Genomic DNA, 20,592 nt, shown 5'->3' with positions numbered 1-20,592 from the left:
GGGGCCCGTACACCTTGCCATGCAGTACATTACCGCTATGTTTGCACGTTTTACCAAAAATGTCTGCTGTTTTGTAATACTGATTTCAGCAAAGCTGTTTGGACTATTGGAACAGATACATGGTCACAATGTGTTCCATTTTTTTCCTCTTTATCTCAGTGGGGTTTCAAAAAAGAAAAAAAGTTAAACTTTAGCTTTGCTTCCATTCCATTAGGTTTCCTTTTTTTTACAGGAATGGAAACCTTATAGAATAGAAACAAATTGAAATCTTTCCCTTCTTGCTTTTTTTTGAAACCCCACTACTGAAATCAATGTGGAAAAAATGGATACTTTAAATGCTGTTTTTCTGTTCCAAAAACAGAAAAGAGTGAAGGTGAAAACAAGAAAAAGAGGGTCTCTGGGCTTGTAAGGATTCTATTGTTGTATATAGGAACAGAACACTTCAACAAGAGGATGTTCCAATAAATACTTATGTTTGTTTATTCCAAAATAAAGGTCTGACCAAGGTGTCAGGTATACATCTGCTAGTGCAACGCGTTTCGGGGCCAGAACATGCTCCTTTATCAAGCACAAATCTTCCAGTCTAAACCTTTTTTGTCACGTAGCTACACTACGTGACAAAAACTAAAAAGCAATACTCACCTAACAGGCGCCGTCCAGGTCTCTCCCGCTGGTCTCCGCAGTCCGGGTTGGCTTGCTTGAAGTTCTCAGCACCGACAGAGCATTGATTGCTGGTAACGGGGTTTGTTAACCCCAGCTCCAGCAAGCGATTGTCCTGATTGGCTGAGAACCAATCACTGCGGCACTCAATTAACCAAACACAGCTATTCAATGAATGGTTGTGATTGGTTCATTGTGCGCCGGCTCTGATTGTCTGAGCTGCCGTGCTCGAGACTAAATCAGAGCAATCACTTGCTGGAGGTGGGGTTTATAAACCTAGTTACCAGCAAGCAATGTTCTGTCATCGCTGAGAACTGCAAGCAAGCCTGGCCGGACTGCGGAGATCAGTGGGAGGGACTCGGACCGTGCCTGCTAGATAAGTATAAGACATCACCTCAAAATAAGACCCTGTGCCTCTTTTGGGGCAAATATTAATATAAGACAGGGTCTTATTTTCAGGGAAACATAATAAGTGATAGTTAAAGGGTTGTCCACTTCATACACCCAATTTGGAAATTCTGAGTTAAGAGTGGCGGCACTGTTAGGATTATCATCTCTTGGCCAGAGTGAAGACCAGCCACGAAAGAGCGAAAGAGCTTCTTTCGCTCTTGAGGTCCCGTCCTTTATTATATGGGAACTCCTTGACTAAATGGGCACCATGCAATGCTTAATTTTCCCTGTGATGACACTGTAGGAAATGTGAACACTGACTACTAGGTTTTCCTTGCAGAGTACAGCAGATCTTTGCAGTCACAGCAGGGGAACACTTTGTAATATTCTTTTTGTCCAAGGACCCCTCTAACAAGTGTCAATTATCCAAAATGGAGAACCCCTCTAAGAAAAGTTAAACCGTTCGACTGCCAAGAACAGAAGAAATAGAAGTCCCAGATGAAGCTGCACGTGCTTATCATTTTACACTTGACCGCTCAGTCAATCACTGGCTTCAGCAGTGATGGTGCTATGAATGACGCGTAGCTGCTAGAAATAGCTTCTTATGGGACGGGAGCAGTGGGGACGCAGGGTTCTGTGCCGGACTTAAGAGCGGACATCTAACCGGTATTGCTTTTTCTTTTTAATTACGGCCCATTCCTTGCCCTTGGAAAACCTCTTTAAATAATAGGTAAAATAATGGCACATCCTGCTGCAAAAACTTATTTATGAAGTAGCATGCTAATGAGCTGGTTAACAAAGGATATACAGAGAAAGCTCTTTCTGGCAACCACCGAAAATTGCACTGCAACATGGTTTACTATGGGACTGGTCTTCTAAAATATGGCCATTACTTAAGGTGGAACTGAAAGTTTCACAGAAAATCTCCATAAAGGGGTAGTCTGGAGGGGTTTCACTATATTTTGGTGTATTTTTTTTGTGTGAATAGTAAATAAAGGTCTGCAGTATCAGACAGTTTCATCATTACCTTGAAATGTATTTTATCGCATATTACTCTTATCATTGAAATGCGTCACTGATTGTTATGTCGAGGCTGATTGACCATTTCAAGGACATAAGCCTGTCTCTATGCCAACACATTGGTAATTGTCTTTGCTCTCGTGCCCATAATTCTGATTGCCCATGAACTCTGACTTAGATCTAGAGAAGCGAACAGTGAAAGTCCACAAATCTACAAAAGCAATTAAAAAGCTTATTATACATACAGATAGAACATGAATAAAAAAGAAGAAAACTGCTAGGGAAATGAATTGATTCCTATGTAACACAAATAGCTGAAAGGGCTTAGTACTAGAGATGAGTGAGCACGCTCGTTTAAGGCTGATGCTCGATCGAGCATCAGTTTTGACGAGTAACTGATTACTCGACCGAGCACTATGCGGGGGGAGGGGGGGAGAGTGAGAGAGAGTGTTCGCTCATCTCTACTTAGTACCCCTCTGTTGAGCCTGCTTTTCACTAACAAACAGTTAAATCTGAGCTTTTTTTAACAAATTAAGATGGACTTAAGGCTCATTTACATGTAAAGAGAATCTTTCAAACGATTGAAAGATTGACAGGTTTAGTGATCGTTGTGCATAAACTGCTAATGGACACTAATGTCCATTACCAGTTTATTACCTTCATTTGCCTGTAAATGAGCCTCCAGCAGCTGTTTGCAAATCCCAGCATGTGGTTTAGACTTTGTACTCAGCTGCATTGTCATCACGGGGGCTTGTGCGGGCTGTCAGCTGAATACAATGTAATCAACTGCTCTCGTGGAGAACACAGCTTACGGTCCCTGTTATCTCTCGCCAGCTGAATGATACATTTTAAGCTCCCCTGAAAATTATCGTTCAGCCAAACAGTGAAAGATGGAAACATTTACACACAACGATTATCGCTCTAAATGCATCGTTTGAACGAATTTTGAGCAATAATCATTGCGTGTAAATGGGGCTAATTGGGTCAATAAGAAAAAGGAAAGAAACAAGGACATAAGAAATGAACATGTCCTTGAAAATTGACCATGTCATTGTAGCTTTCATATAGGTGCTGTTTTTTACTTCTTTAGAGAGTTGGTATGAGAGAAGAACAGTTTGGACACCTGAAATTTCCGTTTGCTAGAATTTCTTCTTTTCATCTATTAGCCAAACATCTGTGTTAAAAAGACGCTCAAAACAATGTCCTTCCAAGACGTTTCACTGACGAGCTGTATCATTGGGAAAAAGGGACAAAGCATGAGTAACGGTGTGTGTATGAACACGCCTACTCTTCATAAAGCTCAAGTGTGTATAACGAATAAAGAAATACAGAAAATTCAGCCAAAACGGAAAGTTTACCTGTCCAGACCCTTCTATCTCTGAATGCCAAGGATCTAATGATGTACAGCAGTTATGTGAATACTTCAACTCCAGGGTCAATTTCCCAGGAAATCTGTATTTTTTAATATGTGTTTCTTGTTTGTTTTTTCATTTGACCCAATTAGTCCATCTTCTTTTGAGTTGAAGGGGATTTCCTCAGAATAGGTCAGCAATAGTTGATCGACAAGGATCCGCTGCTCAGGATCCAGGCTAACTGAAGTGACAGCGTTGCTTGGATGAGTCACTGTCCCCTCAGTCCACACCAGGTACAACACCATACATTGTATAGTAGCTGTGCCTGGTTCAATTGAATGGGAATGAGCTGTTCTCAGGCCACATAAGTGATGAACATGACATCACAAGCCTGAGAAGAGACAGCGGCGCTCATCTGAGCGGCCTCTTCAATCAACTGATTGGTGGGGATCTCGAGCGACGGACCCCCGCTGATCAACTGTTGATGACTTCTGTGAATAGGTCATCAGTAGTTTAGTGTTGGAAACCCCATTTAATAAGAGTTCAGTTTTAAGCGCCTGTTAGTAGAAGACTGGGTCACTAATACGCTACTGTGCTCTTTCATTTATTTGTGTTGTATACAAGTAAGAAGCCGGTGTCTTTAGTTATTGTACAGTATCTTTCTTTATGGTGTTTTCATGTTTATGTAACTTCTTCAGTACTTCTCTAGTTATGTTTCTAAAAACTGTTGCATGATTTTGAATTGTAATTGCAATGTTTTATTTCATCATTTTTGGCAGGTGCAAATACTGCTCAAACTATGGAGCAATGGTTTTAGCTTAGATGATGGAGAGCTTCGTTCCTACACAGACCCAGTCAATGCACAGTTTCTGGAATCTGTTAAGAGAGGGTAACTTTTTTTTAAAATTCTGCATACTGTACACATATTCATTTATTGATTCTGCTATATTGTACCACGTTCATACGAACAGTCTGTACTGAAAAATGCTTCCCAAAGTTGTAAGGACAGTAGGTGTAAGGGAGTTTTGAGTTTTTTCCCAGAATTTGAAACTCATGGCATATCCTTATGGTAGGCTATCAATGCATTATCTGTGCAGGTCCCAGCCCCAGAAGTACCAAAGTTAGCAGCACATTCCATACTTGATACACCAATGCTCATGTGGTTGTGTTTGGTTATCCATCTCAGCTGCCCAATCAGGAATACAGGATTGAGCAAAGGGTTTTAACACTTTATTTTTACAAAAAAAATTGATTTCCTATATAATAGTTTATAGAAAGGTATAGTTTTTTTAGATTCTATTTTCTGATTAATATAAAATATTGACACTCTTAGTATAAGTAGCAGGGTCAAGAGTAGCAGTCGCACAGCTGGGCCCTTGTTTCTGAGGAACCCAAAGGTCTGCTCTGCCACATAAGAAGACACAGGCATTATAAATGGCACATGGTAGGTGGGGGACCCATGTTAAAGATTTTCTATTTCGGGTCCGGAGGTCCAAGTACTCAAATTAGTGTATTCACAATGGTTATATTCAGGAGATGATTAATAAACCGGTTGGACAAAAGAGACTTTCCCAGCATTGTGTGAGGGTATGTGTCGCGGCTTGTTGGTCGCAACAACTTCGTGGCATGGTGGCTTCAACACAGGCAAAGACCTGTTGCTTTGTTAAGCAGGTCAAGTGTTAGTGCACAATGTGTAGAGTCTGCTGGTGCTGTCTGCCTTTGCTGCATGGATGCATGCTGGATTAGTCATGGCTGGGAGTAGGGTGAAGGTGTGGTTTTCTATTCACTCTGCCAGTTTTTCAGGTGCGCGATTGGCTATGTATTCTCACCCCTCCTAGTTAGCAGTGTTGCTTATTCCGTTCCATAGTGGAGAAGTTGGAGTTTGGAGCTCTGCTGTGTCGGGTGTTTTTTCTACTTGCAGATAAGTTGCTGCAGGTTATTTTACAGTTGTATTGTTGCTTTTCATTTCTGTTTTTGCTTTGCGTGTCGGTTTATCTCTCCAGGGGTTCCTACTGGGACAATCAGGGCCCAGAAAGAAGACCATGGGGCCGCCTTTTATTGAGGCGATGTCCCCGCTTTAGCAGGGACCTGTCACCCCCCTCCTGCTACGTTAGAGCCAGGCTTCCTTCCCTGTCCCTGGAGTGGGGCTACCGTCCCACATAGCGTGGTGTGCAGCTTTTTCCAACTGTGTACGTTCCCTGTTGCCGTGCTGAGTGTAGTACTATTGGGTCGCACGGTCTTTACATCTGGACTACGTACTTCAGTTGTGATGCGCACTGTTCTCCGGTGCATAAGTCTATCTACGAACGTAGTCGTGAACATCACCATGTGTCAGTGCTGAGCGTGGTGCTTGTGTGCCACACGGATGTGACATTATTTGTGTGTCTACGTGGAGCAGCTTGCTCGTTGAAGGGAATTAGCTTAACAATGCGTCTATTCGTTGGTAGCAATTAAAAAATATCACAAATGAATTTATGCAATCAGTGAGATTAAAAGGAAAGATCTCTTTTACCTCTGGATAGGTATTTCTTTGGACACACTGTATATGTAATCGTGTTATACTACAGCATATATAAAATGTTATACCTACTATAAAAGAAAAGTGTTACTTCACCTGTTCCCATATATTATCTCTCCACCATATTTTAGAGAAATCCCTTTAGAACTGCAGCGAATGGTGCATGGAGGTCAAGTCAGCTTAGACATGGAAGACCATCAAGACCAAGAATATGTTAAACCAAGGCTAAAATTCAAGGCCTTTAGTGGTGAGGGCAAAAAACTTGGAAGGTATAGAAGTAATTTATTTAATTTCAAATGTTATGATGCTGGTACGTTTTATTGTATTTGCTCATATACAGTTGTATTAGTGATAAACTACTATATGCTTGATTACAAAACTACATATCAGGTACAGTAGAAATAACATTCTTTGTAAGCATGTTATTCTCAGAAATGATGCCCAGGAGATATTCCTGCTCAGCCTTTCTAAATAGTTGAGCCCTAGAAAGCTGAGTAGGTAAAAGGTTCCTTGTGACACAAGTAAGGTAGTTAGTCATGAAGGCCCCTGCATTAATGGAGCGATAGTCAAGCTTGTGCACCATCGCCTAATCCATTTCAATTTACTGCCAGAGATAGCCGAAAGCTTCAATTCGGCTAAGTCCGGCAGCCCTATTGAAAAGAATGGAGTAATCCTGCTCCACCACCACTCCATTCATGCAGGTACCTACAGGATTCCCGTTGGGGATAACAGATAACTTCATTTGGTGGGACAACCCCTGAAGCACCTGTGAGGTGTCCTGTATGTTAGGAATGGGCATGTTCCTGTAGATATTAACAGCCATTTAGAAATCTCGGAAGCAAGCAAGCTTATGCATGGAAGTACATGTTATACACGTTCTCAGGTACTATACTGGTCATTGCTACTTCAGGGCTTTACTATGCTGCAGAGGAGAAGAAAGCGTATGGTAGCACTGTTTTTGTATCAAGGCTAAAGTGACAGGTCAGTCAGTGATGTCAGTAGGTTTGATACTATTGTAAGACCCGTGTGTTGAATAGGAAGTTTTCTTTAAAGCCAAGATGAGAAAACAGTCTATAAACAGCTGTACTTCTAGGGTAGGGTACAGTGCCATATGGTGGTATGAAGACTTTCTATGGCACTGTAATACTCCTGGAGCTTTTCAGCATGGTCTCGCATTTCCAGTCCTTGTCCCTCAACTGATTGCATTCATACACCAATGCTGACTAAATAACAAAATGAATTTAGTTGATACACATTTATTTTTGTCATACAGCTTGACTCCTGAAATAATCAGTACGCCATCATCCCCCGAAGAGGAGCACAAGGCATTTTTAAATGCTGAGGTTGAACTTGACGAACAAGTCCCAACAACAAAAATTCAGATTAGATTAGCTGATGGAAGTCGCCTCGTCCAAAGATTCAACCTCAGTCATAGGTAATGACAAAACCCTGTATATTAAAAGTGTATGCAAGCACTGAGTATCATAAAGAGGTTGACTACCTTGTACAAACTCCTCCCAAACATCGATGGTAGAGGAGGGTCCGGAGGACCCACATAATCCAGACATCTCAGTGTGTTCTGTGTAATGCTGCATGCAAAATTGATGCATAGTGGCAGCTTCACCATTTCCCATCAAATGAAACCCCCACAATGAGATCGTTTTTGGAGGAAGCATCTGCTAAACAGTAGTTATTCGGAGTCTATAGCCTCGGCGCTGATTTCTGTGTTGTGTTCGTTTTATGCATGCCATCCTTTTACATGTTTTCTTTATTGCTTTGCTTCTTTTGTAGATGTCATGTTCTGTCTGCTTCATTTTTTTTATTTTTTTTTAATAATTGAATTTTTACTGAAATTTTTTCAAAATAAACAACATTTTACAGTTTTAAGGTGGCACCTTAATAGGTGAGTAGTAATCATAGCAGAATTGAGATTCAAACATGAACATAAACAAGGACATAAACAAAAAAAAACAAAACAAAATAAACCAACGGAGGTTCATTTCCATGTTTAAGGGGGTGATTGTTTTAGGGTTCTATTAACCAGTCATTACGTTCTAGAGTGAGTTCAGGGTTTGAGAGCTGTGTTTAGGATAGGGCCTCCTTTTCATTTATTGCTTGATTCCCATCCTCTCTATGAGGGGTTCTTGGTTGTGTAGTCTAGCCAAGTTGCCCAAAAGGATGTACGGGGGTGTTGGGAGACAAATCTACGCGAGTAGGCTTCCTCTAGGTGGAAGGTGAGTTCCACCAAATTTCTAACCTCTGATATAGAGGGAGCTTCTTTTGATTTCCAATGTTTAGCTATTGCTAGGCGTGCCGCTAGGATAATGTGTGAGGTGATGGCTGAAAAGAAAGGGGATAATTTATCTGTTTTTAAGAAGCAGAGAGCCAGGATAGGGTCCGGGGGGACGTGCTGGTTTGTAACGGAGTGTATTAAATTAAATACTAGGTTCCAAAAGGACCGAATGGTGGGGCATAGCCACCACAAGTGAAAGTATGTGCCTTTTGCACCGCACTCTCTCTAGCAAGCCTCCGAGGTTGAAGGGTTCATTTTGGCTATTCTTGCCAGGGTGAGATACTAGCGGAGAAATATCTTCTGGGAGGATTCCCAGTGAGAGATGCCATGTGAGATCTTTTTGGTCCATGAAAGCGCCCGGCTCCACTCCTCCAGACTAAAGGTTTGTTTGAAGTCAAGCTCCCATAGAGTCATGTGGGTTGATTAAGTTTGGGCGATCAGGGAGAATGAAGATTCATAAAAGGTGGATATGCCTCCCGAGACCTCTGTTGATAGTGAAAAGAATGTGAAGGCCGCTTTGGGGCTGTCTGCTTCATTTTAATGCTGTGCCTATGTTGGTATTGATTTGAGTTGCCGTACTGTATATAGTATTTTTAGGGACCGATACCATGGAACACCATTGAGGAACAGTCTAATCCTAACTCGGGTCAAAATAACTGAATATTGGGTCTTGACCCTGAAAGTATGCGTTCTGCATTGCATTTTAACTAAATGTTAAAATGTTCAGTCCCATTTCAGTAACATCCCGATACAGGTTTTTAAAGAACTATTGCAGAAAGTCCTCGGACTGAGAATTTAAGGGTTCTGATTTCAAAATGAGTCCACAATGTTATCAGGCAGCAAAGAAAGCAAGTAGGGTGCTTGGCTGCATAGCTAGAGGTATAACCAGGGGAAAGAAGAAGATTGTGATCCTGCTCTGATGAGACAACATCTGGAATACTGTGTTCAGTTCTAGAGACCTCATCTAGACCAGATGGGCCATGTGCTCTTTTTCTGGTTTCAATTTTCTTTGTTTCATATATTGTAGACAGTTACAATCTTAGTACTGCATTTCATTGTAGATTTACATGATGTTCTGGATGTGAATGACATCACTGAGTGGCTGTGATCGGCTCATCGAGCGCCGGCTGTGATTGTCTGGCTGGGGCTCGATAAGCCAATCACAGCGCTCTCTTTGCTGGAGGCGGGGTATTCAAAACCCCGTCACCAGGAAGAAGCTCAGCTGTCAGACCATCGCGAGGCTTCAGGATGCCGCGGACCAGGTGAGTATAGATTTTTTTTTAATGCAGGTTAGCTATGTCTTATTTTCGGGGAAGGCCTTATATTTAAATCCTCCCCCGAAAACTGGGGTAGGTCTTATTATCAGGGTAGGTCCTATTTTCGGGGAAACACATTATGCTGCTTTGGTAAGTTGCCTGTAATGACTATTTGCTTTATTGCAGCATAAACAGTATATCTTTGATATATTTCTTTAAATAAAGGTTGTTCATTTTGTTTTGGGTGCGTTTTTTTTTTGGGGGGGGGGATATGATTTGTTGTTGTTGTTGTACCTTTTGCAAAACCATCAGTTTGATGTTGATAACTCAGTATAACATTCAGACTTCACCCAAGTGGACAGCTTAATTTTATACATAAAATGCAAAATCTGTTTGTTTGTGTCGTACACAAATGCAGCTCTGGTCCAATTTGAGTGACATTTTGCATGAGTGTTCTTCAGTAGCGGGCGATAAATACTGGCGTAATTAAAAATCGGACACTCACCAACTTTCCCTGTGATTGGTTGCTATTTTTTATACAGCCGAGGTAAAATAACAGCTGCACTGTGATTGGTTGCTATGGCCAATACAGATTTTCTTTTGGACAGCTCATTTTCGTGGCCCACTTTGCATATTCCAGGACTGCTATTCATAAAATCGCCGTGAAACACACGGCATATCCCCTAGTTATTTATATACATATTTCTCCATTCTTTTTGTTCTCTTTCAGAATTTCGGATGTACGCCACTTTATTATTCAGTCTCGCTCAGACTTCGCACAGACTGATTTTGTTTTGCTGACCACATTTCCAAATGCAGAGCTTACAGATGAGGACCAGACACTAGAAGAAGCTGATATACTCAACACTGTGATTCTTCAAAGATTTAAGTGATTCTGCCCTCACACTGAATATAGCTGAAGAAATATTTAAGTGCCATTTTCTGCCTCCAACCAGTAGGATTTACAGATTATCATGATCATGCATTAATCTTATAGCCATCAGTGTGTAGGCTGATGTTTAGCTATTTTACTATGTTTTTTTCTTGTAGATAATGATATAGTTTTTACACACCGTCCAATTTTTTTATATTGCCAAACGTGGTATATAGATAGAAGACAACTATATGTGAGCTTTTAAGAAGTCACAGGACATATGAAGATCCAATGAGGAAACTGCATCATGTTTAGACTCTTGGATATTTCTTAATATATATTTGTAATATATTTTCTTAAAATAGTTTAGCCCCTCGGTACTGATGACAAGGAACATGGCTACAGGTGGGAGATTCTTTACTTACATTCCAGTCAATGAAGACGGTTGTACTAGAACAGATTAGTACAATATAGTACTCTCTATCACATCGAGTAGCCGACTCCACATACTAATGGTGTGGACCACATCTCCAACACTTCACCTGTCTCTTTCAAACTGCAGTCAGAGAAATTATGGCATATTCCTGTAGTCTAAGAAGAAGGCCATATTAGAGGAATTGTGCTTTTAGACAAAACTTTGGCACTGCTACCATCTTGTATTTTTTTGAATTTTATATACCTAAATAGCCCTTGGACTGAAAGCAATGGTGAGCGTGAGCGACATCTCGAAAAGTAAGGCTATCAGCACTGCAACTAAAGCCAGGTTAGTCAGTGTCTTCCCCATGGCATCTCATGGCTGCGTGATTTGGATGATCAAGAAGACAGAAGAATGATTGATACATCCCATGGACAGCGAGAATCACCAACAAAGAAGTTCTGGGTCACATCAAGCCAAAAACCTCTCTAGAAGCCAAGGTCATCAGGCAGAAATTATCCTAGTTTGGCTATATCATGCACACCAATTCAGTTGCAAAGCCACTCATGTTGGGAATGGTCAGTAGAAAAAGGAGGAAAAGCCTCCCAAGAACTTGTTGACTTGATGCTGTTAAATTTGACACCAACATGAGCCCAAATGAAATAGAGGAAGCAGTAATCAGTAGATCTGTATGGAAGTGAATAAGCCATAAAATGTTCAATTGAGATTGATTTTTGGTCAGTTGAATTAAATTGATATACCTGATGGACCCCATTATAAGTAAATCGGATCCATCAGGATTTCAAGGTATCCTTTGGCATAGTTCTCATGGCTTCTTTTTATATGGAAGAACAACTTTAATTTTAGCAGAACCTTAGGGAGGTAGGGAAATTTTTCCTACAAACTGATTCAGGAGATACTAATTGTGATAATAATCAGTACCTCTAAATGATCAAAATGTATATGAGCTGCTGAAAATGTTTCTCCACCAACCACAGTTTTGATTGTTTGTAATGTCTAAGGCATGATCACAGAGACAACATGGGGAATAGCATTTTATATATATAAATATTTACACTCTACCTACACCGATCAGCTATAACGTTATAACTACTGATGGGTGAGGTGAATAATGTTGATTAGATTATACAATACAGAGTCCTTAGAAAAGATGCTCCAGAATTGTAATTTTGGAGAATGCAATTATCTACTATAATACTAGCCCTTACAGAGAGCTGACAGATCCTCATTAAATATATTTTTATGGGCTGGTTCAGACCTTGTTATTGCTTCTATCTAGGGGTCCCTGCTGGGTTTTTGTTTAAAATCTCAAACATAGCAGCCTTGTATGGAACCTGAACACAACCTATCTTGACCATTACTGCAAACTCCTGAATTGGAGACCAATAGTTCTCCATTTCAGCAGGTTTCTGTTCATTTCCAGTATTTTACACAAAATTATGGAAATCTATTGACATGGAGACCTCTTCTCTTTTTCAGCAATTTCCAACCATCTATCCCTGCCCCCCTGAACTGATTGCCTGTCACACTCTGGACATCTATGCATTTCCATGCAGTGCAGCCTCCTGTCTGATACTTATCAGGCACCATTTGAATTTTGAGATTTTTCTTCTGCTCACTTTCCCTATCCTTAGTTAACACTCCCATGATGAAGCAGCACAGCATCACATGTTCAGCTAGGGCCTGTACCATCTTTGTCTGCTGTGAAGACACTGCCATTGCCTTTTGTATTTTATAGTTACCTAAATAAACTACAGACCATTATTATATGGGCAGGAGGATGAACTTTGGTCTCCTTTATTATAACTGTGTGACAGAAGCCTCTAATCATCAGCAAGAACAGTGATAGGAGTTTCTGCCCACCTTTCCCAATCATTGTACAGGAATTATGCTGACTGAAAAACTGACTTGAGAGAACACAAAGCCAAGTAAATCTCAGGTGGTCAGAATGAGATTACATAACTCATTTGAGGAGAGGGACTTAAGGAACTTTCAGATGGAGAAGAATAACTAACCAAGATAATACTAGCCGATTTATATATACTGCGGGACTAGTTACATAATGAATGAATAAAACCTTTCACTGGAGTGGCCCTTTAAAAGCCGAGAGGTTCTGTTCAGGTCCTGTCCGGGAGTATCATTTTCGGGATTTTAAATGGAAATCCTGATGGAACCCCTGTAGCGAGGCAATCCTAATCATAAAATGCACTTTATTATTAAATAGTTGTACTTTCAATGAAAGTCACACACTTTATTGTAAATACGTTTATTAAACACATTGGAGACTAGTTTCCATGTGATAGATGTTTGTCACCTGTCAAATGACAGCTAACCTCATGTATAAAATACCTGTTCACCCAAAAAGTGGAGGTGACCTTTTTAACATCCAATAAAACTGAAGCTTTCAGTTTACTGTATAGTTTTGAGATGAAAGCATTGCTCTGATTGGTTGGTTTGGATGCTTCCTCCAGTTTTCCTCTGTACTAGTTTTCACAAATGCGACTATATATTTATTTTATTTATTTGTAGGAATGTGCTGTAAAAAAGAACTGAACTTGATGCATTCAGGAGCATGACAATGCACAATAGTTAGATAATCACTTATTTATATTAAAATTGTTTAGCATGGATATAATTATGATGTTTAATGTGTACATTAATGGCAATTCTTGCTATTATAACAGCCCAATTCACCAGATGTACTGTATGCATAAAATACAAGCCAAAGTACCACTTGTCTTTCTGCATATTTTTCATGCTGTTCTTTATGACCAATGCTCCTTTCCTTCTGCGACTTTCAGGACCCCAGTTCTCTTGATCATTGGGGGTTCCAGCCGTCGGACCTCCACCACTCAGGTACTTATTCTCTATCATGTGGTTAGGGAATAAGTTAAAGTGATCCTTCACTCCCGGACAAACCACGATTGCCACACCACTTCTCTGACTACCTGATACACATTGGTTGTCTGAGACACCACGCACTTCTCTGATTGGCCAATACTGTTCAGGAGTCTGGAAGTAAAGTTCAGCTCAAAAGATGGTAAACAGATCACAGTCTGAAACGGGGAGTCATATTTCAGTCGAAAACGGGCTTTATTGTGCAAACAGTAAACAAAACACACGGGAAGGAAAGCCAGCTTCAAAACCTTGTTCGGCGCGAGTTCGAAGCAGCTTGTCCGCCTCTATTCCACGACGGGAATCTCTCCCCTAGAGAGGAGAGAGCCCGGAACGATTGACATACCGCGGCTTTGAATTCTGCGCGACATGTCAGTTTCAGCGCGGTTTTGCCGCATCGGATTTGCAAAAATCTCGGCCACTTTACTGCTTAGTCTCGGGCTTAAAATTGCCAGACGAATTTCCGTGCAGAAAGTCCACACGGCAATTCCGCCCCGTGTGAACCCAGCCTTACAGGTCAGGCATGAATCTTAAAAATAAACGCCTGCTCTGCTAAGCTCCAACTAAAACACTTCCTAGTAGCCTGACTAGCCGGATAGATACTATCAGCCAGCCCAAAACAAATCAAGCAGAAAAACTAGCAAGAGTTACCCCCAGTTGGTTTAAGGGTGCTATTACACAAGAGCTAGCAGCTACTACTAGCATTTGTGTTTCCCCAACAATTGCCGAGCTGCATCTACAAGTGCAGGCGCAGCCTGACAATGCTATTAGCTGAGTGTTAACGGAGCTTATGTAACAGCGCCCTAGGCTTCAGTAATGGGCTGAGCCTGAGCACCTGCAATGTTTGTTGACCTCATTTACAACCTGTACCAGGAGAAATGCGGCAAAGCCAAGAGGAATGACAAGCCATTTACCCAGCCTGTTTGTCATTCCCTAAAGTCCAGACCATATCTAATTTAGGGGAATTCAATTTTCTCGATTCCAAGCCAGTAACTCTAGGGGAAAAGTAGCGAGCCTCAACTACTTTCCTTATCACCATCTCACAAGAGGCACACTTATACCCTGTTACTGAATACTATACAACAGCATATTACAAGATATTCTCCCCTAGAACCAATGTCACAAAAAAAATCTTTAGGCTTGTGTATGAAATGAGACATAAAAAGGTAGAGTATACTATTGATAACCTATTGTTAAATGGCTGTGATCCACTGCTTGGGACCCTAGCCGATCAGGTGCTTGCTGTCAGCACCCCAGCACACAGGGGTATAGAGCGGAAGCTGCTGCTTCGACCCCTGGGTAGTGGCCAAAGCTCTTAATTGCAGGCATGGCTCTTGTTGCTTATCATGACAGTTGCGCCTAGAGTTACCAGCATTAGCCGCTGCACATGGAGTGAAAGCAATCTGCTTCCGCTCTGTACTCCTGTGTCTTGTGGCACGGACAGTGGGCACCCAATGAGCTGATTGGCTGGAGTCCCAAATGGTGGCCCCCAGCTAATCAACTATTCAGGACCTATCCTATGGCCAGCTTGAATCAAGCCAAGTAAATTTTTTATATTAACCCTCAAACTGGCTGCCTATATTGTGTTTAATAGAGTTGTAAATTAAATTTACGAGACCAGCTGCCAAAGGACAAAGGTGATGGTTGAAGGCTTTCAATAAATTTTATTGCATACTTGAAGAAGATAATGTGGGAATTCCTTTTTTATCTCAAGGTTATACAGATACGGTATTCATCTACGCTATAAATTAAAGGACTGTGGAGGACTTTGCATTTATGATATTGATTGAAATCATTGCACGATTATATATTTTACCGTATTAAAACTAAGAAGTAAGTCTTCTGTGATTCTGCTAAACATATTTTTTTATATAGAACAAAAGTAGTTTGTGTATTTTGTAAATGGCAACTTGTATTTTATTAAAGTACCTCCACTGATGGTGAGCGCTACGTCCCCCACCTCAAGTTTAAAACTGGAGAAATGCCAGTTGGAGAGAGGCAAGAGGCTTCTGGTGTTGGTTCTCCAGACTGTCTTTCATTGTCAATATTTAAAGGGATTGTCAGGGACTTTTTGGTCTGCCGCTTGGGATTCCCCCAATTAGCTGATTCCCTACACCACTGTCACTACGGACAGCGCAGGAAGCAGATCACACTGACCATAGCACAGCTAAGATTGGTAGGCGTAGCTCCTTTTAAAATCAGCAGGAGCTATGCCTGCAGAACTAAACTAAACTTGCTGTGCTATGGTCAATGCATTCTGCTTCCTGTGCTGTCCGTAGTGACAGCAACACTGGGAATCAGCTGTTCAGCGGGGATCCCAGGCGGCGCTCCCCAGCCAATCTTCTATTGATGATCTGTCTAGAAGACAGGTCGTTAATGGAAAAAATCCAAAAAATTCCAGACAATTCCTTTAACTTTTTGTCAGGGAGCCCTGCAAAAAAATAAGTCCTCACACAGCCCAATCGGCAAAAAAATAGGGGGTCTCAGACTATGGAGACAGACAGAAATTTTTGATTCAGAAAAGTATCTTTACTTTTTGAAGTAGTAGAACATGAAAAAACTACTGCATATAAATTTGATATAATTGCAATTATACTGACCTGCAGAATAAAGTCAATTTTACTGTATTATGAACACTGAAAACTAAACTGTTGTATGCCACTTACCAAGTTTTTAAAATTTTCAGTAAAAAAAAAGATAATTCATCCCGCAAAAAAACAAGCCCTCATACGTCTATGTTGAATTAAAAAAATAAAGACGTTATGGCTCTTGGAGATGGGAATGCAAAACAAAAATAAATGAAAAATCTCTGGCCTTGAAAGGGTTAAATGGAAGTATGAGGCCTCCCTCACACAGATGTTTTGTAAAGATTTTAGCGCTGCCTTTTCAACGCTGCGCTAAACACTGTACGACGCTCCCATTCATTTCAATAGGGCTGTTTACACAAGCGTCAAAGTGCTGCGCTTTGACAGCGATGCATGTTCTATCTGTGGCCATTTTCGGCCCTGCGTCGCCCATTAAAATGAATGGGCAGCGGTTTCGGTGCTACTAAAAATGTGGCACATATTGGTGCCACGTTTTTCGCTGCGCTAAATGCAAGCGCTAACTTCACTACCTTAAAAAAAGACAAAAGGAATACTCACCTAGCTTGCCACCGTCTTAGTCCCCGCCGGTGCTCTACGAAGTTCCAGGCAGGCCGCCGGGCACTTGTCAAGCCGACAAAGTATCTTTTCTAGTGATAGGGATTGAAATCCCTGCCTCCCAGCAATAGATTGCTCTGCTTGGCAAAGTCTGTGCTTGATGCACCAATCACAGCCATTCACAGCACTGGCTGTGATTGGCTGAGCTTGCTGACATTCAGCAGGCTAAGCCAATCAGAGTATTCTTTTGCTGGAGGCGGGGTCTTCAAACCTCATCACTTGCAAAACATCCTCTGTTGGCGATGACAAGTGCCCGTAGCTCAGGAGAGCAGCAACGGGGCCACGGACGGTGCCAGCTACGTGAGTATTGATTTTTTTTTCTTTTTTTCAGCATCCTTGACTGCAATTTCAGCTGTGCTGAAAATGCAGCCAAAACGTTGTCAAAAATGCATGACAACGCTGCTGAAACCGCAGTAAACACACGTTGAAAACACCTGACCGAAGGAGGCCTCACAGTGTTGGTAAAGAATTCGTATGTATGCAGCTCGTATATTAGTTATTCAAGGTCAACTATTTACATAATGATGAGCTGCGTAATGAAACAATTATAAATATTTTGAAGAACTCCAAGCGATACAATATCAGTGCAGCCTTATTCAAGGCTATTTTAAAATCCATCTTTCTTTTTGAGATACAGTAAGTACAATCTATGAAAAACATGCCACCTACAAATACAGCAGTGTAATAAAAAAATCATAATTGTATGAGTGTGTGACTACCCCTCTTTGACTTTGCCTGAATGTGCTGCCCTTTGATGGAGTCAAGGTACCGCATTGAAGCTGTCGGTATATGTCAAGTTGACCACAGTGGTTGATAAAGTAAAAAAAATATAATCCACCATTAAAAGGACCTAGTAAATGCCAAATTATCAAATATATTCTGGTTTTGAGGAAGCTTATATAAAATGTCAGGGTAGAAAAAGCCCTGCAACAATTTGCAATGCAAAATATGCTTGTTACGTCTGCAAAGGACGTGCTGGACCAGCACCTGCAGACATGCACAATAATTGCTCACAGTGTGGCAGCCAAAACAAACTAACAAATAATAAATGGGAAGTCTTTCCCTAAATACTTAAAGGGGTTTTTTTCAACCCCCCCCCCCCCCCCCCCCCCCCCCGTTCGGCGCGAGACAACCCCGATGCAGGGAAGTAAAGAAAGCTTACCGGAGCGCTTACCTTAATCCCCGCGCTCCGGTGACTTCAATACTTACCGCTGAAGATGGCCGCCGGGATCCTCTGTCTCCGTGGACCGCAGCTCTTCTGTGCGGTCCATTGCCGATTCCAGCCTCCTGATTGGCTGGAATCGGCACGTGACGGGGCGGAGCTACACGGAGCCGCTCTCTGGCACGAGCGGCTCCATAGAAGACTGCAGAAGACCCGGACTGCGCAAGCGCGGCTAATTTGGCCATCGGAGGGTGAAAATTAGTCGGCTCCATGGGAATGAGGACGCTAGCAACGGAGCAGGTAAGTATAAAACTTTTTATAACTTCTGTATGGCTCATAATTAATGCACAATGTATATTACAAAGTGCATTATTATGGCCATACAGAAGTGTATAGACCCACTTGCTGCCGCGGGACAACCCCTTTAACAAATGAAGGAGAGGGCCCTGCTTGACACAGCAGACTAATCGCGTTGATAGATGCGGGCCTGTACTCATTCCTGGAACCTAAGTAATGCTACTGGGCCAAACTGATAAAGGATAAAACACACCACTTAGCGTTAGTAGAATAAGCCACAGCACACAGAGCCGGCCGGAGTAGGGAACAGATAGTGAGCAATTGACAATTTACAGCACCTTAGCTTCCTATTTTTCCCAGCTAAATATTCAGCTAATCATCCACAGATGTGAGCACATTGGGTCACACCAATAAGTTAGAAGGTGCAGAACAATATCTGAAACCCGCACTGGACTCCATCAACCCGGCAGTGTTCCCAGCACTGCTGCAACAGTACCTCCCCTTCCAGAAGGGGCTCCAGGACCCTTAGGACCAGGTCACTTAGGATTCAGCCTGTGAAAACTTTTCACTAATCGGTCCGCATGGACATCCGTTGCTGGTACCCACCTCCTCTCCTCAGGACCATAGCCACGCCAATGCACCAAATACTGGAGAGATCTAACTAGGCGAGAGTCCACTATGCGACCTACCTCAAAATGAACATCTCCATCCACTACAACTGGGGCCAACGGAGATGAACCATTGCCAGAGTCCACAAATTTTTTCAACAGAGATTTATGAAACACATTATGGATTCTCATAGAACTAGGAATCTAAACAAAAAGACACTGAACCAATTCTTTCCATGATTTTGAATGGACCGACAAATTGTGGACCCAACCTGAATGAGTGCTGTTTGATTTTTATGTTCTTAGTAGACAACCAAACCAAGTCCCCCACCAAGAAATTAAACCTCACCGAACGTCTGTTGTCCGTCACCAGCTTAAAATTTTTAGCCGACGTCCCCGTAAAATCAAGCGGCCTATTGTTTAGCCTAAATTCAGGCAAAGGTCTCAATCTCACAGCAGGAGAATTCCGAAGTGACTTAGTCTTGGCACAAACCTCACAGGATGCGACAAAACTGAAAACATCCCATTGCAATCAAAACCTTCTTGTGAGTAGCTTCCAGGTATTATTGATCCATGGGTGCCCAGCCAACCCATGATTGTGCACTTCAGACAGTACCTGCAGCCTCAAATGGACAGGAACAAACCGCTTTCCTGACGTTGATAAGTCCTGCGCATTACGCACTTGCTCCTCCAACCCCTCCGAAAGAATGAGCTCCTCCAACCCCTCCTTGAAAAATGGAAAAGAAAATCCGCCAAAAATCTTTGCGTCCTTAAGCCCAAAATAAGCCATGTCCTTAAGGGGTTAAGAAGGCTAAAGTTCACCAGGCCTTCTATCAGTAAGGAGAAACTGATCATCTTTACTGTTATTTTATTTTGTACTGTTTTCCGTTGTGTAAACAATTAGCAAAAATGTACATATTCTCAGTAAATGCCCTCATTACCTTAACTCACTGACTATTTAGGAACTTATTAACTAGCTGCTGTGAGAGGGATTCATAAAGTAGTTCATCAGCAGTTTTATTCTGTTGGAATAAATGTTACTGTGACATAGCTTATATGTATACATTGTAACTTTATCATAAAATTAATATAAGGATTACATTACCCACCATTATTATTTGTGGGTGACACCAATCTCCCTGGATGAGTTTCTCTGTCCTTAAGGATTACTAGCTGTGATGACGATTATCTGTGTCTCCAATTTTCTTATTCTTTTATGTCTTTCTTTCTTTTATTGGTTTGGTCCTGTCCACCCAGAGCATTTTTCCTTCTTGTGTGGTACACCACTCAACCATGAAAGGCCCTAAGTATTATTTTTACCTCAAAGTGGAGGAGGCATGTTGTAGTTAATTCTGAGATCAGAGCTGCCATTGTGGCCAGGTGTCAGCTGTCAAAGGCAGCCAACACCCACCATGTATGTAGTGGGCTCAGCTCCCGAGTCTGCTCCACACTCAGACACCCAGCTTGCGCCATACATGTACGGTTTACATCAGTAAGGGTGTGTCATTTACAAATATAGAATTGCTGAACCAATTGCCGTAACCTTAGAAAATTCCTGCAGAACAGGAGAGGTTCCAGAAGATTGGAGAAGGGCAAATGTTGTCTCTATCTTCAAAAAAGGGAAGAAGGTG

The 20,592-nt window shown here is 41.7% G+C and overlaps 1 protein-coding gene across 2 annotated transcripts in view; it reads left to right on the top strand.

The window, feature by feature from the left end:
- UBXN2B (UBX domain protein 2B) overlaps window positions 1–13,687 on the top strand; it is a 28,351-nt gene extending 14,664 nt beyond the window's left edge. Inside the window, exons 5-8 of one of the 2 annotated variants that reach the window (XM_066578300.1) lie at window positions 4,202–4,311; window positions 6,072–6,209; window positions 7,214–7,375; window positions 10,220–13,687. In XM_066578300.1, the coding sequence (XP_066434397.1) occupies window positions 4,202–4,311; window positions 6,072–6,209; window positions 7,214–7,375; window positions 10,220–10,382 (573 nt within the window). In that variant the 3' untranslated portion in view covers window positions 10,383–13,687. The remainder of the gene's footprint in view (window positions 1–4,201; window positions 4,312–6,071; window positions 6,210–7,213; window positions 7,376–10,219) is intronic. The other variant, XM_066578301.1, reaches the window with a different exon arrangement.
- Window positions 13,688–20,592: the final 6,905 nt, after the last annotated feature.

Source organism: Eleutherodactylus coqui, chromosome 9, assembly GCF_035609145.1.
Source record: "Eleutherodactylus coqui strain aEleCoq1 chromosome 9, aEleCoq1.hap1, whole genome shotgun sequence".
In the NCBI taxonomy this organism is placed as follows: Eukaryota; Metazoa; Chordata; class Amphibia; order Anura; family Eleutherodactylidae; genus Eleutherodactylus; species Eleutherodactylus coqui.
This window is presented reverse-complemented; position numbering and strand designations above follow the sequence as displayed.